This window comes from Apostichopus japonicus, chromosome 15 (genome assembly GCF_037975245.1).
Source record: "Apostichopus japonicus isolate 1M-3 chromosome 15, ASM3797524v1, whole genome shotgun sequence".
NCBI lineage: Eukaryota > Metazoa > Echinodermata > Holothuroidea > Aspidochirotida > Stichopodidae > Apostichopus > Apostichopus japonicus.
Window position 1 is genome coordinate 11,945,601 of NC_092575.1, and position 18,925 is coordinate 11,964,525.

At 39.2% G+C, this 18,925-nt stretch overlaps 1 protein-coding gene across 1 annotated transcript; it reads right to left on the reverse strand.

Moving 5' to 3' along the window:
• Positions 1–561: 561 nt before the first annotated feature.
• LOC139981625 (3-galactosyl-N-acetylglucosaminide 4-alpha-L-fucosyltransferase FUT3-like) lies at positions 562–11,617 on the reverse strand. Its single transcript, XM_071994151.1, has 3 exons — positions 10,950–11,617; positions 4,781–6,076; positions 562–1,767 (listed from the first exon to the last, which is right to left on the reverse strand). The coding sequence occupies exons 2-3, from the start codon at positions 5,389–5,391 to the stop codon at positions 912–914; spliced, it is 1,467 nt and encodes a 488-aa protein (XP_071850252.1). The 5' UTR covers positions 5,392–6,076; positions 10,950–11,617; the 3' UTR covers positions 562–911.
• Between the last annotated feature and the right edge of the window lie 7,308 nt (positions 11,618–18,925).

An 18,925-nucleotide genomic window follows, 5' to 3' on the forward strand; every position in this document is an offset into this window, starting at 1 on the left:
TGTTCATTCGGGTAAGTATACCCGTAAACGACCGTTACAAGTTCTAAACGTCTTGACAGTCAATGCTGTATGCCATGCAATTCGAACATCCGACAACCTCCTAGTTTTGCTTAAAATGTTTCTTGCTCAAAACTTCTTTATTATCGAGTTAGTTTACAACACATTCTATAGACAGTTTCGTAATTATGACAAATTTATCGTCCAGACACACACATACACACACCATAAATATTATTATGTTGGTGTATACTAAAGACATGGAAGCAAGTTAATCGACAGTAATGGAAGAAAAACATCAAGCCAAGTAAAAAAAAAAGGTGCTCACGTCATGAACATATATAGTTTTTTGTTTTTTTATCATTAAGTTAGCGAAATAGACTACGTCGGGCCATTCTATCAATCATATATAGGCCAGTGGATGGTTCCCAACAATATCTACGGGGAATCGAATATTTATCGTACTGATATTTTGCACGTATATTTTATGTGGAGTGTTTAAGAAAATAAAATTCTACCCAACTCAACATGTCAACATTCCTCTTGTTCTTTCTTTATTTATTAAAAAAAAATTAAAAAAAAAAATTATTTGTTGAATCTATAGTTAAAAACACGGCAATACTAATACACACTTTATCATTATGGAATGAACTGCGAACTACCAACTACCAAATGATACATCAGATCCCCAAGGGGGCGTGGGGGGAGGTTATGTGGGGGTAGGGTGGGTGGAGAATCACCTCAGAGCCCGACTTTTGACATATTATGTGTCATATTCTTGTAAACTACAAAATAATCTGACTCCATATATGCGTTTGGTTTAACAAATTCCAGTTGTAGGTAATATTAGTATATATGATTTTCACACACGCACAGGTATACTACTTCTTATCAACACGTCCGATCGCCACTGTTTAATTCCTTGAAAATTTGAGTGGTCCCAGCTCTCTGCAAGAGGAGCGCCACCAATCCTCAATGGATGTTTTCTGTTTTCGTAATAAACGTATCTCTTTTTCGCTCTTTTCTTCAAGATGAATTAACTTCTGCACTACACGACATAAACTTTCTGGCTTAAACGTTAAACTTCTCGTCCATCTTTTGATGGAACCTAATTGTCTCCATTTGAAATATTCATTAAATAATGTATCATTGCGATCTACTCTTTCCAAGAAACGAGCAAGTTGTTGAGTCGAATTGAAATCCTCCGCGAATATAAACGAGTTCTCTGGTAATATCTTTACATAATCAGATTTGTCAGCACCGAATACTACTGGGATCAAACCTCTCTCGAAAGAATTATGCCAAACTTTTTCAGTGATATATTCTCTACAAGGGGTATTTTCCAGAGCAAGATAAAATTTATATTGACTGAAAACTTTTTCACAGTGATCCTTCTCTTCCTTTCGGCATGAGAGATTGCCACATTTACCAAACATGTCCACCGGTAAATACGTCGAGAGGTGCTTCACAAAACCCAATCGATCCCACGAAGACATGATACAATTCGACGCAACCCATAAGACACTCTTTGTTTTGTTTTCCGCCCAGTTGATTAAACTTGGGCTGTCTTTAAGCTGTTTCTTCTTCTTCTTCTTCGTGGTGCTTTTGAAAGGTGTAAATACTCCATAAGGAACGACAATATCAGAATCAGAGAGATAGGTTAAGGTAATATTGAAGACAGCGCCGTAAGACTTCGGTAGCATGCAGTATTTACAATGAACAGGACTCTCTCGAGAGAAGAAAACCCATATTTGACCTTTTGGACGGGCTCTGAGAAGGAAAAGCAAAACGAAAAGAGAGAGGGAGAGGAGAGAGAAAAGATTCAATTGATATTTGCAAAACAAGTGCTGGTTGTAGGGGTGGTGTGTGTGTGTGGGGGGGGGGGTGGTTTTTAGTGAGCATCAGGGACAAAGGTGTGTGTGGGGGCGTTGTTAGTGAGCATCAGGGACAACGGGGGGGGGTGGGGTTGTAAGGGACAACAACAATCTATAAACACAAAATAAAATATCCTTCAAAGCGTCATAATCAAATTTCTACCAGTTACGGTTCTTGAAATAGCGTTTAATCAAGAACTACTTTCAGATATCTTTTGAGCCAGTGTAATTGAAATTTGAACCACCGCAAACATAGGGACATTGTACCAAAAACGAACGACCCACACGTCAAGTTTGACTATTTCATTTTGATCAAAGGTAACGTGCTTAAAAGGCTTTCATATTTGTTGTCTCTGTTGACCTCAATTGACCTCCAGCGTAAAGTTTAGACTTGCTGTTCGTCATAATAATACATAATACATGCACAGACGTTCTTCAAGTTATGATTCATGAGTTTTAGAATACAGAGCTTTTGAATTGTTCACAGTTTTGATCTCTGTAATGATATTTGACTTTATTCACAGGTATGTGCAAGGTACCTACGTGGCAATTATGTCATATGTCTGAACAAGCCCTCTTCTTGAGTTATCGTGTCTATACAAGCTTCGTCGTTACACACACGTACATACATTACACACACACTCACAAACTCACGAAACATACGCACCCGCACAGAGGAAAAACACACTTCAACATGACTGCAAAATGTATGCGGCGTACGGTAAAATGTACCAATTAACCACAGCAAGAAGTCTCCTTCAAGCGAAATAACTCTATTAGAACACATACTGGTAGTTCAAGAGAGCAATGTGAAACATGCTTGTCTTCCAGGTAAATGTCCCTGGCCGACTTAACCTCATTCTCCCTCCCCTCCCCTCCCCCACTCCCACCCCTCCCTCAACCTAACCCTGGCCAATGTTCAACGCTCAGAGCAGACAGTTTAACCTTTGTCTTCAGAACTGTTCACCGAAGATGCCGCAAGACTCTAACTGCAGAAACAAAAGATATATTATTACTTTATGGTCGGGCGCTTTGCCTTGCTGATGACTTTTCCAATGACGCAGCTTCACAGGAAACTATTAATAGGCTGTTTCCTTTCCTACATTTTCGTATGGCGATGTTCTTCTGATCAGAGTACTTCAAAGGAACATCTGTCTCACAAAGTTATGTATATAGCAATTAACTTGACAATTTGGATTCCCGGTGTGACATTATCTTTCAAAATCATGTCCTCGTTGCACTGCCATAGCTGATTGCCATGAAGAATGGATAGGAAATTTAGTCGACGATATATTAAAAACATCCACCAGACACTGGATATAGTTCCTTCCACCAGACACTTGATAGTTCAAACAAACCACTTCTGCTTGAATAGCGTGGTACATTGAAATGATGCTTTGACTATACGTACGGTGCGACCACAAAAGTTAAATTTATGCCGCATGATATAGCCGCAATGCGCTAATTCCTGGCTGATGAGAAGATATTGGTTGAACCGAAAACTTGTTTTGTGTGCTCGTATTTGAAATTTCATTTGACCAACAAACTTGTAGTTAGCGCTCTTAATGTTTGAGAAATAATGTATGAACATTTTGTTCGCCTTCCTTTGCACATCTGTCGTTCTCAGACGAAGTGGTTGGATCAGCAATGACCCAAAACGTGTCCGAAAACGTAAAACTTACTGTTCAAACTTTGGAAATAAAGAGGTTCCTCATGCAACTTGGCTGGCTTAGGCCTACATAATGCACATACTCGGAAATAGACCAAATTAAACCTTGTACGAAAACGTAGGACTTTAAGATGTGCTTTATTTCTGTAAAATTGCTATAATGCTGAATTCAGGATGACGCTTGCTCTTCAGTCGATGACTATCAATTGTTAATGTCAAATTCGTAATGTATAAACCCTTGAAATCACCTAACCAAAAGAACCTTTTTTTAAAGTCCATACAAACAACAGATGATTAAAGATATCCTCGACAAATGTGTAATGGATTGTAATCAATCTGGTTAGCTAACTCTATTTAAGTTTTATACAATGTAAAAAACTTTGGTTAAGAAACGTCTGATGCCGGTAATCTGACCTAGTTTCGAATGAGGTGTAACAGAAGTGTTAGACACCACCATCGATCCCAGAAAATACACACATAGCTTGCTACCGTCGGTAATTAGACACTAGTGTACAGTGAATACATACAGCTACGGTCAATACCCACAACACAGTGTACATAGCAGCGATGGACATCTCTGATCCAGCTAAAAGATAAGAAGGTAATCACGTTTCATTACTGTCTGCATTTTGTAGCGACAACAGGCGCGTAGCCAGGAATTTGCCAAGGGAGGGGCGAAACTGTAGTTTCGGCATTGCAAACTATCTAAGCGTAGCGCCACCATGAGTTGGCGCGAAGCGTGCAAGAAAATTTTGGCTGAAAATGCCTCCCAGATCGCTGGAAATGGCACTTCCCAGGCCTTGTAAGTTGCATCTTTTCTCTTTTGATAATACTAGCGATATCGTAAAAACATTTAAGATTTTTTTTAAATATGCTCAAGGGGGGGGGCTGCCCCCTTTGCCCCCCCCCCTTGGAAGAATACTTCACTTGCAAGCAACGGAAAGTTAACTTTTTCAGAGCGCGGCACGCGGTTTGGGCGAGTCTTCCCAAACTCTCGCTGTACTATGTTAGATTAAGCAGTATACAGCCTCTTCGATCGCCGAGGCTCTGATATTTTCAAGGGTCTCAGTGAATAAATGCTAGAGAAATATCACCTAATATAGGTATGCTACACTGACATCAACAGGAGTTTTCCTGCCTATAATTGTGCCTACATTCATCCTATTGTGCAAACCATGCAATTAACTTGAACCAAGGAGTTGTTACCATGACAACTACCTCCTTGAAAAGCACTCCTTACCGTATGAGCTTGTCCCAAGGTTTTTCAATCATATGATAAAAGACTACGACGTCGGCCTTCTTTAAATCTTCAATGTTTACACTTCTCGTTATCTGCATATGGCATTGGCATTTGTTACAAAGGTAAGTACCGTCTCGTATCAGCGCAGTTATATCGCACCAAATCAATAAGTTTTTACTACAGTTATATACCGGTACTTTAGTACTTGATAGATGTAAGTCATTTTTGGCTTTCGCTTGAGGCACGGATGCCTTAGAGTTATTAATTTGGTTTAATATTTTACTCTCCATCTTTCTGAATATAGATGCGTCTGATTGCTTTGAATTCTTCTTTAATTTCGGCGGATCATGAAAGGAACCATTCACACTCAAATGTGAGACTGTAGTAGGGGATGGAGAAAAGCCAAAGCTTTGTCCGACACTTTTGGTTGCATTTAAATACACCGGTGTAGTTTGGTCAGTTTCTAGTTGGACGTCTGCTTCATGAAAGGACTTGAGAGTCAACAACTGACTGTCGCTTGAATGCCACGATAGTTGCACTCCAACAATGAAAACAACGTAGATGAAACATACAAATATAGCCAAATGAGTAAACAAATTCTGGTTAGCCATTATTATTTAGCAAGTAGAAACGCCTGTGGCTACCAGAACGGTTCCATATGGCAACAAGAGGACTCCGGTTTGCTGGTATATTATTGTAAAACCTTTGTTTATTATTCATAACGCTGTAGCTGTACAACTCAACGATAAACGTCCGTGCATCATGTGACTTTCATAACCGCTTGACATTGGTCAACAGTCTGTGTGTTAGGCTAAATAGCCTAGGTAATGTTTTAGCCTATTAACCTTTGAAATGGCTACCGCAATAAGCCGATAGTCATGTACACATTACGATGGTAGACACAAGTACGATATCAGTATTTTGCTTGGTCTAATTGGTTCAGACGACGACACTTATCGTGAAAGCCCTCCCGTAATTGTACAGATGACCCATCGATGCTCTTGCTTTGAGACCACCACATGTTCCCGTTTTTGTTGCGGTTATTTTCACGTTTGTCTAACATTTCAGTTAACTATTTCTGTTCGTCATCTGAGTTCGGATAAAGCAGTCAGCGTTTAGCGATGTGAGCCATTTGTATCCAACCATAGCAACATCACGGACGACGAAAGCCACGTGACAATCAGTTGACTCAGCAATGCAGCCTGGCTGACAGAGACTCCAACTGGAAATTAACATCAACTGAAGATTGATAGTGCTTAGGGGACTCGTTATACCCTCTGCCCTTGTTTACGAAACCTGCGGGGGAAAATAAAGAAAGAACACATGGTCTACATACGACACACACACATATATAAATATATATATATAAATATTATATATATTTATATACAGTGGCGTAGGAAGGTACTTTTGAGTGGGGGGGGGGCTGAAGATTGATGGCCGGCCTGGGGGAGGGGTCTAAGGGGAGGGGGTTCCCTCTCCCCATTGGAAATTTTTTGCATTTCCAGGTGGACTCAGATGCAATTTGGTGCAATATAGCACACTTCAACACCCACTCCATTTTGTAAATAATTTTGCATTTTCACCTGGCCTTAGATGCAATTTGGTGCTCCAAATGAGATATTTTTCTCATTTGGAAATGAAAAAGGGGTTTTCTGACTTGCGAAGCGGGGGGGGGGGGGGTGGGGCGGAATGATACTTCCGCCCCTCCATATTTTTCACTGGGGGGCTGGCGCCCCCAGCCCCCGGTTCCTACGCCCTTGTTTATATATATATATATATATATATATATATATATATATATATAAATATATATATATATATATAAATATATATATATATATATATATATATATATATATATATATATATATATATATATATGTATATATATATATCTTTATATCTTCTACAAATAAGCGTGCTACCGTACTCATATCTATATATAAGCGCGCTACTCATTTGTATATATAATCGTCGTAATCATGTCTATCCATTTCAAGTTCCCTGTTGTTAGTTCCAGGGCTGGAAAACCTTGCGAACCTTCCGAACCAGGTTCGCGGGAAATCCGCGATGCTCGCGGGAAATCCAGCCTCGCTGGAGAAAAAAAAAATCGGGGAAAAAAAACGGGTCGAAACTTAAAAAAAAAACACGAAGGAGCAAAAAAGTACATCTGTAAAAACAATAAGGAAAATTTCAGAAGAAAAGTTTCAGAAACAAAAGAAAAATGTCCAGAGAGCGTGCTGGCAATTTTAGTCACAATAGCCTATAATGAGTAATGATGTGTCCCCAACCCACTCACAAGGGCAATGTCACACGGACACACACGGCCCAGCGCGGGAAGCTTGCTGTAATAAATCAGCCTCGCGGGAAATGTTTTGAACAATATTGCCATTCCACATTTGTTTAATACTTATATTGTATTTTAGCTAGTAAACGTTTTCTTTCGTATGAATTTGACTTCAATTCAGTGTTCCCTCTAAGGTGCCGGATTCCCTTCAACTGACTCAGTAATCCCGCAAAGAAAACATTCGTTTGCTAGAAATCCCCGCATCGTTTTCTTGCATTCGCGATAAGTTTATACTCAATGCACAACTTGACAGAGAAAAACTTGACAGAGAAAAAACTCTGAAAGATCCAGCAAAACAATTTCGAAAAATTCACGCGAAACTGGCATATCGTGCTAAATGCAACTAATGTCATGTAAACAAGGCTCTAGTACACCCATTTAAGCAAAAAACTGTAAGACCACATCTGGTGTAAAGCTGGGGGAAAAGAAAGTATTTTCTAGAATTTCCAAAAATACGGAAAAAAATAATATCCTACCATAGTTAAGTGCATACCAAATAGCCTAACCACCTCGTCGGTTACGGATCTCACGTAACAACAAAAACACTACTAATTGTATTTTGTGAACTTTACGTTTTCTACAAGAACATGGAAATAATATTAAGCATTTAGTTTATAATGCCAAGTGGCCTAAAACATGTTTTATTACAAGGTTTACTTTCATAAAGATGGCCATAGCTAGTGGGGCCTCGATGTGCTGCGTGTATAGGTATTGACTGTACCTCGTGTATCATGGGGAATACTACATGAAACGTTTCTTGGAAACTTGCCAAAAATGTTAACAAACAGGTGTTAGACAGGGTTAGACAGGGGATGAGCGCGCAGTTGTTTGGTAAGTTACCTGAGAAAATTCGCAGCACATGTACAGTATCCTACCGTGTATTTAAGTAGGGTAAACCGTACTGCAGTTGTAAACTGATGTACGCATTGTGTGTGCTATTCATTGTTAGGCAGTCTAGAAACGGGGCTTTGCCGAACGCTGTTTGTTTCATAATATCGTAAGTTCTTTAAGTTAAACTTTTTAAAGATTGTAAGACAGATTAAATGTATTTTCATTTTACAACGTAATATAGCTACTCTAACTTGTCATTTGAAAATTTTCAACAGCTTCTTGACAATTTAAATTCAAAAATGTTGTCAGTATTTTGCATCCTCAACTGCGAATTTTTTATCGCTAGACACGCAAAAATACCAAAATTTTCCGGGGTCTTTGCCCCCTGGACCCCCACAAGGGGTTCCACCCCTTGACCCCACCAGGGCCCTAGGGCGGGCCCCTGGACCCACACCTTTATGCTCGCACGCTACGCGTGCTCGGCGTGTTCGCTGCGCGAACACCAGCGGGAAATCGGAAGTGTGTTCGCGGGAAATTGAACAAGGTTTTCCAACACTGGTTAGTTCAATACACGATTGGATTGGCTGGTCTATCAAAATTTGATTTAATTGTTTGTTTTTCCCCATGTATTGTATTTGATTAACGGCGTGCTCGAAATTTATAGAAATATCGACCACGAATGGAAAAGCCAGACAATATGTACTACAATACACATTATCTGATTGACTACAATACACATTATGTATGTATGTATGTATGTATGTATGTATGTATGTAAGTATGTATGTATGTATGTATGTATGTATGTATGTATGTATGTATGTATGTATATGTGATCTTCCCGCAAGCAGGAACTCGCGAAAGAAGCCATGGAGGCTTATAGACTCGCAAGCTGACCGAAGCCAATCTCTCGGCACACATCCATTTAACGTCCATGTCGGGAAGTTGTTATTGAACAACACCCTTGCCAGACGACACACCTTGCTGTCGGCGGGGAATCGAACCGGAATCGAACCAATTATCTGATTGAGTGGAGTGTTAGCTCAGTGGTTAACACCGGTGCCTTTCAATCATAAGGTCCCCGGTTCGAGTCACTCCCAGATTAATGTATGTCGTCCAGTTACAGAGTTGTTGACAATTAACAATTCATAATCATGGACGTTAAATATGAATGTGAGAGACTGACTTCGGTCAGCTTGCGGCTTTGATAAGCCAATTAGGCTTCTTCGCGAGTTCCTGCTTGCAGGAGGATCTAAAATACATACATTAATGCAAGACGCGTCGAGCATGCTGTCGATCGCGTTGAAACCACCAATTACACAGGTGTACATGGTATCATACATGCAACGAACACTACATGAGGCAACCATTGGTCTTCATTATTTAACCACTAATTAGGTTAATATGGACTCACACTAAGGGCCGCTGGTCGGCTGCAGGTGGATGGGCTTCGTGCATGTAGGACATGTCATAATAACCAAATTTAGCCACTGGAATGATAATTGTAAGCAATACGAGCTATATGTTGTAGGCTTTCGACACTGTCCATGGACGCAACCTCGTATACTTCAAGGTATACTTCTATAGGGGGATTCAGCCACCCTCCGAGAATAAAAACAACAGAGAACCTCCCCAGCCCCACCCCCTCCCCAGCCCCTCACATTGACAGACAGGATATTACCAAAAACAGTTCCTTGTATATAGAACATGTTCAGTACAAACCAAAACAGTTCAAACTCATTTTTCAACTTTGTTTCCAACGTTGGAAAATATATAGTGCCATTTTGCATCTAAGCATGCAACCTCCATTAACAACAAAAATGGGAGGGGAAACCCTGACAATTTCAGATACTTACGTAGTCACGTGTAAATATACGTGGTAGAAAGAAGTCTTTTTTTGTGTGGAATGCGTATCTTATAGTCCCGGTGTGAATAACAGGGGTGTGGAGGAAGGGGGGGGGGTGCGGAACTCATACGAAGGTGTAGTAGTTTAAGATATTTTAGGCCCTTCGTAGTTATTGTCAATTACAAATAAATCAGTCAGAAAGAGCTATTACTCTGAATGGAAGGCAACAGTTACTTAGATTGAGCTTGTAACCTTCCGTAACCACTAACCATGGCAGTAAACCCTATGCTGGGGATATGGATCCATGTTATATGAAGAAACTAAACTGAACTGAATTTAACCAAACCATGTTCACCCAACAGAAAATCACAGGATTGGAGAATTCACAGATGATTGCTGGGGATATGAATCCATGTTATGAAAAGGGAGCTTATACAACCAAAAAGCCACGTCTTTGTGAATCTACGTGACGCCGTAAATACGGTCAGAGGTTTAGAGAGGTGAGTTCCCTGTACCGCAGAGGTATCAGGTAAATTTGACATTAGTTCTCACAATACCATAACACAGTTCATTACTTGGGGGGGGGGGGATCAGTAAAGACACACAAAACAATATAGATTTTCGACTAGTCGTAGTATACCGAATGTTCGACACTTTTTTCTTTCTTTTTTTGGACACATTTTTGACACTTTTCAGCCTTTTGCTACGTATTTTTACGTATTTTTACATATTTTTATATTAATATATTTTCTCTGTTTAGATTTCTTACATTTTTGCATATCTTTACATATTTTTCTTAATTTCTTACTTCATATTTATTACAGAGCAAGAGGAACGTAATGATTTTCGATGTGTAATATTTTGTACACATTGGCTGAATAAATAAATGCAACGATTCAATGAGACTAGAGGTAAAAATAGAAAGAAGCACTAACACTTCAAAAATGTTTGGGACCTCCGATATTCCGCTCTCTAGATATGATTCTTCGTAACGTATAGCACTAGGACATGTAATGCGAGAATAAGTTGTCACGAAGAAGTCCTACCGAACCACAATTGACAGCATATTTTCAACCTTCCTTCTAACAGACCTATACATACGGTTTGTTTCTTACCAAAAAGCTAACCCTGTTGAAACTTACCTTCCGTTCACTAAAATATCTGCAGTCATGCCAAGAGAGAAGAAGCCTGTCATTTGGGTCTCCATTCTCCAAATAGTCAACCAACCAATAAAACCACACTGTAGCATAGGACTGACGGTGATATGTGGTTATAACTGGTAGATTGGACTCATAGACTAGTCAACTGTTTTCGTGTATGATCAAACCATGAACTTTAGTTGGCTCTACACAGCCTTCATTTGCAGAACATGTTCCTTGTTGTCACAAGATGTCGTAACACTCCCCGGTAATATCTTTATAGTAAAATGATAAACCAGCGGTTTACAGTCCCAGATAACCCATCTGTTTACAGTAAGGAACCTGCGCAAATGCGTATGTAAAATAGCAGGTACGTTTACAACTTCCAGAACAGTTATGTACACAGTGCTCAGGAAACTTTTCAATAACACACGGCTGACTGGTACGAGACGGCGGCGGCAGAACGCATGCATCCTAAATATTTCACACTGCGATTCTAGTGACCTCCCGAAGAGTGTAAACCTACACTCAACACTGAGTATACTTCATACTCATTAGCAGTAGTTGTATAGGATATAACGCAGTCTGATCGTTGCCTATTCAAACCTGCGTTTGGAGGTTTGAGAGCAGGGCATTACCCTTAGCGTTTGACTCAGCAAGTATTCGGGAAATGACAACTAAATATATGATTGGAATAGCAGGGCAGGTGACGCTACACACAAATATAGAAGATAGGTAGTTAACGATATATATATATATATATATATATATATATATATATATATATATATATATATATATATATATATATATATATATATATATATATATATATATATATATATATATATATATATATATATATATATATATATGCGCTAGCTATAATGAAGGATCGAATTACCAGCGAGCGTTAGTAATTGATGTTTCGATGGGCTATTAGAGGTTACCCGATTACCCATATCGCCTATAAATAAGGTCATCTCCCAGGAAACAGGTCAGTCAGTCTCTGTTGGGAAATGATCATATAAACAAGGACGCTTACACACTTTGAAGGTTTGAAGGCATTGTTAGTATACGCGAGATTTACATTTACGATATAGCTCGTGTGACTGTACTAGTACCAGGGAGTTGTTATGGCCTGCTAGTACTATAGTCAGTACTATTAGTCAACAGGGTGTGATGATCCGAAATGGATCTGATGTCAAAACCAGCAGTTGGATACCTTAGGTATACTTCGGAACACATCCACACATAGTGCGGAGAGCATTAGTGAGAGCGAAAATGTTGTCAAAAAGTGACACGTGTCTGATTACATACGGGGACATGCTTGGCGATTAGGGAGGGGGGGGGGGAGCAATGAAAATAAAAACGGCATCAGATCTTAGCGGCACTATGACATCACAGATTTCACAAATGTGACACAGTGACAGCTTTTCAGACACTACTAAAAGCCAAACTCCGAAACGGAACAAGAGTTTTGGTGGCGCTGTTCTTCCACAACGATTATGGTTGGGTAAGAATGCAACTAGTCCGCAAAGATTCTGGTTGGGGTAAGATTGCAGTCGTGAGGGAGACTCAGTGTACTACCGTATAACTGAGGATCAAGTCTTAGTAAAGTGGATGTATTAGTACATTCAATACCAGCACGTTTACATACAGCTATACCATTTAACGAATGCGATTTCTGACATATGACGCAGTAATATCACACACATTTACCAGCAGATAATAACCCGCAGAGAAGTTTTCCGAAATAGTTTTGCATTTCTTATCTGTGCATCATCCTTAAGTTTTTATTTCTGGTTTGGGGATAAGACCGTGCCTCTTCTATTAACCAATACACGATCGATCGAAAGCGTTGCTGTTGTGTTCTTTATATGAGCATGTCAGCAAATAGATACGGGAAAATAGCTTTGTGTAAAAGAAAGGGAAAATTAGGTCTAGGCTGTTCATATAGGTATTAACAAGACACACGTATAAAATCAATGAACACCATTTATCATCTGCTCGTAGATTTTAGTTGAGTTTACTTTAGTAGAAAAAAAAAGGATCAGGAGGGACACTCGAGTCCCCATCATGGACACTATAGGAGAGAAGAAAACAAACTGACGACACAAACACTCAGACCCGTTTACAATGCTTAAAGTGCTTGTCCAGAGTACACTGCTTTCTCAGGCAACCCGTTATGTTTTTGTCACTTAAGTTACGTAACCTCAGCTTGTACTATTTATTTAATTGACTCGGTTAAAAGAAACGTTGTTATTATATGAGTAGGCTAAGTGTTCTGAAATAGTTATCACGTTCAACTGACTGCAAGTACAACTCAGGCGATCCGTTATGTTTTTTGTCACTTAAGTTACGTCACCTCAGCTTGTATGGCGGGCCATCAGTCTCAAATCGTGGGAGATCGACTTCTACCGATTTAAATCGACATATACCAGTTTAATTCTACATATCATCGATTTAAATCGACATATGCCAGTTTAATTCGACATATCATCGATTTAAATCGACATATATCACCGAAATCGGGATTTGGAATATGTTAATGAGCTAAATCGATGATATGTCGATTTAAATAGGTATATGTCAATTTGAGTTGCTAGAAACTGGTATAAGTCCACGGAAATTGACTTCTACCGATTTAATTCGACATATCATCGATTTAAACTGGTAGATGTCGATTTAAATGGACATATCATCGATTTATTTTACATATCATCGATTTAAACTGGTATATGTCGATTTAAATCGGTATATGTCGATTTAAACTGGTATAAGTCGAATTAAATTGGTATATGTCGATTTAAATTGACATATACCGATTTAATTCGACATATCATCGATTTAAACTGGTATATGTCGATTTAAATTGACATATACCGATTTATTTACTTATAATCGATTTAAATTGGTATATGTCGATTTAAATCGATGATATGTCGAATTAAACTAGTATATGTCGATTTAAATCGATGATATGTAGAATTAAACTGGTATATGTCGATTTAAATCGGTAGAAGTCAATTTAAGCTGCTGGAAACTGGTATAAGTCGAAGGAAATTAGTATATATATATGTCGATTTAAATCGGTAAAGTCGATCTCCCACAATTTGCGACTGATGGCCCGCCATAAGCTTGTACTATTTATTTAATTGACTCGGTTAATTGAAAAGAAACGTTGTAATTCTATGAGTAGGCTATTAGTGTTCTGAAATATTTATTACGTTCCACCAACTACAAGGTATCGGTTAGCTAATAGCCCACTGTTGCCCTTTTCTGAAACAATATCCTTTTGGAGTTTTTGGATACACCTCTGTTATTACAAATATGAAGCCAGCTTAATTACATTATACACTGTTCTAATCCTTGTTGAACTTCGCCAATGTTATTTCGGGGATTACTTTACATTGACGAACAAAATCAGCTGTTTTTTTAAAAGAAAATTTTGGTGTTGATGTTGCTTGTTTTCAGGTCATTTAATGAACATATCAAAGTCTAATTCTCAATTGCTGTGTTCGTATTGCTTTCATCACAACCTCTATTAGTAACCGATACCTTTCATTATAATGGATTCGTCCACCGCGCAGACCATACTGCATGCCTTCCACGTACGTGTTTCATAATTTACCTCCGTTGTACAGAGTTCAAAGTTCTCACGCTCGATTACAAACTACTAGTAAATCAGTCACATGAAATAACCAAAATAACCCCCTCCGTCCTCTACGGCGCCCTCCTCCGACCTAACTTTCCCGCTCGCAAAAATGTATGAAAATAAGAATGCTTATTATAATATATTCTGGTTTTTCTAAGTATTGAAGACTAAATTTAAGCAAAATGCACGCACGTTTCCTTTAACAAAAAATAAAAAATAAAAAATAGATGATGATGTAAGCTCCTCATCAACCTAGGCCTTAACGTTATGTGAATCATTGTCTTTTTTGAAATTCTATTAACTCCCAAAAAAACAAAAACAAAATAAAGGGTAGTAAACTACAAAACTTAAAAAAAAAAAAAAAAAAAAAACGAACTACGTTTTTTTTTTAAAACGTCAAACAAAACAACTGAGAACCATTGTATGGCATTCATTACCCTTTGTCTTGGACAAAATCTTATTTAAGGCCATGTTACTTAAGGCCATACAAAATTCAAATATTTCTCAAATTCCTTTTTTTTTTAAATTTTTGTTACTCCTGAGGGGCTGACCTGAAGGATGGTCTTTGTGCTAGACTAAATAGTTCACCTATGACCTTTAGTAATGAATGTGTAAATTCAAAGTGTTTTTAGTTTATACTAGGTCATGAATTTGGCACACAATTTGAGTACGCTAATAATAATAATAACTGCTAACAGTTTTCAAAAATACTTTGCTGCTAGTTGTGATTCTCCAAAGTTTTCCCAGATATTTATGGAAATTTGTGAAAATATAAGATTATAACTGTCTCATTCATGTGGGTAGAGTGTCAGTAAAATGCTTGTTGAAATTTGAGCATGTGTGACCATTATCAGACTTTCTAGCATATTCAGGGGCAATTACTGATGACGTCTAAATAACAGCAAGAGCAATCGAACTGGCGTAGACAAATACAATCTGCTAGCATTTTTTTTTTTTGGCGATCCATAACATGTAAAATTTGTGGTTGCATTCTTCTTCAACTTCCCAACGATAATAGTGTTGCCAATAACTAAGTCACGTATACACAATTTCTTATCACCTTTTTTGGGGTTTATAATGGACTCGTCTATACCGGGTAGACTACATTCACCGTCAATCGTAATTTATGATATGTTATTATATTATATTGAAGAGCTCAAAGATCTCATGCACAGTGATCATGGATCGGTCACGTACCCCATGTAGAAAACACTTAAAAAAAACACCACAACTTTAATTCAAAACAGATTGACGAAAATAGTAAATTAACGGCAGGGATTCTCATAGAACGCCAAATTTGTACCTGTAACTTATTTCCAAAAAAAAAAAAAAAAACCTATCCCGCGCAATCAAGAACATGGCGAAAATGAACAACAATAATGAAGCCAATATGGTAGGTATATACCATACAGCCTGTACGGCAAATACCAACGCTTTGGATCCTCTAACGTGGGCAAATGGAAGTGTCCGAGAACGACCTCTACATGAGGGGGTGGGGGGGGGGGGTGGGGAGAAGCCACGTATACAGCCTCCCCCTCCCTTCGCTTTCCTCAAGCTCTTACAGGCAGTCTGGATATCACAGCAACAACATAAATATAGTGTATATAGTACATGAACATAATCATAACAAACATGCGAGGTACAAAAGTTGCAAAAGTAGTATACTTTTGCATCTAAGAACCTAGCATTTTAGAAACATTTCACAAAGAGGAGGTGCCACCTTAGATATCTCCCCTCAGGCTGGACAAACCATCTTACCACCCCTCACCCCAACTACAAAAGTAGTGGTTGGGCCCCTGTCGCGGAATGAGGATTTTCCAATGTTAGTGAATTACTTTATATATATATGTCAACGTGCATGCATATCAAAGGAATATTATAAGCCCTTAATAGCGTCTATAGCTAATTACGGACAGTTGCATCTGAAGCGATGAGATGAAGAATGTCTCATTTTGTTTACTGGATCTTGTTTAGTCTTTAAGTTATGACGTTTTGGTTACCCGTTTGAGAGACCGCTGAAAGCAGAAGCGATCAAGGTTTGACTCAACCCGCGGAACCACGTTAAAAGACCTCCGTGTCACTTACAAATACCCCCAGGGGCGGCGGGGATTTGGGTGTCACATGGGGTCATGTCGTGTACAAACCCCCACCCCAACCGCTTCAAGGTTTCCCCATTTTTATCAACTAAACGTTCCACGTTTGCTAATGAAAATAATACCCCTTTTTTAAGTTTCGCTGAAAAGTAGCCTTTTGTTATTTGGATAAAATGTGTAAAAAATGTAATTAATATTTGTCGCTTTTTCTTTTGAAATACTAAAATATTGGCATTTGTGGTCCAAAATGCGCAGTGGATTAACTTGATCGGAAACGTTTCATGACGGTGATTTTTGTTGTTTGCCTGCTCAGATCAAACATGTAACATGTCTCACTGCTTCCACCGTCAATGACAATCTATCAGATATACTTCCCGGATACACTACTGGGGAACGATGGTGGGGTGGGGGGGGGGGGGGTAAAAACAAACAGAACAGGAATTATATCCTGCATTACAGAAATTCTTCTTCTTCAGTCCGAAGATGAAGAGAAAAACCAGACATCCAAGGAATACTCAGGGGGATGTCCTACACAGACATACCGGTGCCTCCAGTGGCGGAGCGTCCATACAGTCAGGGGGGCGTATGCCCCCCCCCCCCTGACGGACTCAAATGGACTGCTGGCGCTCTTTTCAGCTTTTTACCACTTTTTACTTATTCGCGATTATTCACTGTTTTATTGCGCTCTCATCTACCTATTGACATTTGTCACATTTTGTTGGTGTAATTTTCTGACAAAATGGCAATGAAACCTATTTATTCTTCGTTCATTCATACTTTGTCAAGATTCCTAAATCCTATTGGTCCATTCAGGTCAGCTGACCGTGGTTAATCCTGTGAGTAACGCACGGTAAAATTACGGGGCATCACTTTAATAAATCTTTGGTTATATGTAACCAAAAATATTTTGTTTTATGATTCCCCCCCCCCCCCACACACAAATGGTAGTGTATGAATGAACGGGGTTAATCAACGGTCTAGCGTGCGTTACTCACATGATTAATGCCTGATGATTAACCCCTTATTTATCTGTAAATTTGCAAGGCCCGGAAAGGGTCATTTCCGGCGATCTAGGCAGTATCTTTACTCAAAAAATGTCTGTACGCTCCGCGCCAACCTGTGGTGGCGCTCCGCTCAGATAGTGCCATAAGCGCCCCTGCAGATCATTCTCGCCCCCCTGACCAATACCCCTAGCTCCGCCACTGGGTGCCTCTTCGTAGCAACTCAAAAAAGAAGTTTATCGTACTGAGTACCGAACTTACTACATCTACAAAGGCCTGGCGAAGTTATTACTGTACAAGAAAAGATCGGTAAAGCAAGCAAAGACTGTGCTAAAAACGTCCTGACTTTTCTCATTATATGTAGCATGTTATGAGAATATGAAGTTTGTTATCTATTTTTTGGTGACATTTTTTTAGGTTCCTGGATCCGTCCCAGAAAGTATATCGATCCCACATCCTCCCCCGAGTTATTACTCTGTGTATCGACGTTTTGGAATTATCTACTACTACCACCCTCCACATCACCACCCTCCACATCACCACCCTCCATATAACCACCCTCCATACTACCACCCTCCGTATGACCACCCTCCATACTACCACCCTCCATACCACCACCCTCCATACTACCACCCTCTATCCATACTACCACCCTTCATACTACCATCATACATACTACCACCCTCTATACAGATAACCCCCCTCCATCCATACTACCACACTTCATACCACCACACTTCATACCACCACCCTCCATACTACCACCCTCCATCCATACGGACACCCTCCATCCATACTGACACCCTCCATACTACCACCCTAGATACTACCACCCTCTATCCATATAACCACCCTTCATACTACAACCCTCCATCCATACAACCACCCTCCATCATTATAACCACCCTCCATACTACCACCGCCCCTCTCCCCTCCAAGAAAAATACTCAGTGAGTAAACAAGAAAGCTATAAGTAATATAAAAATTATAAAACACATTTTTTAAAGGAACTGATATTTCTTCACACCTCTTTTGACTCTTCGCCTATTGTTAAGGTTGAATACAACATATTGTATACTGAGAAGGAAAAAATAAGAAGAAAGAAGGGTGATGGGGGAGGAGGAGGGGGAGGAAAAAGAACAGCCTTGGAAATGTGGTACGATCAACTTTTATTTATATTACAATACACAAATAACTATAATACACATAAAAATCCTTCCTGCAGTG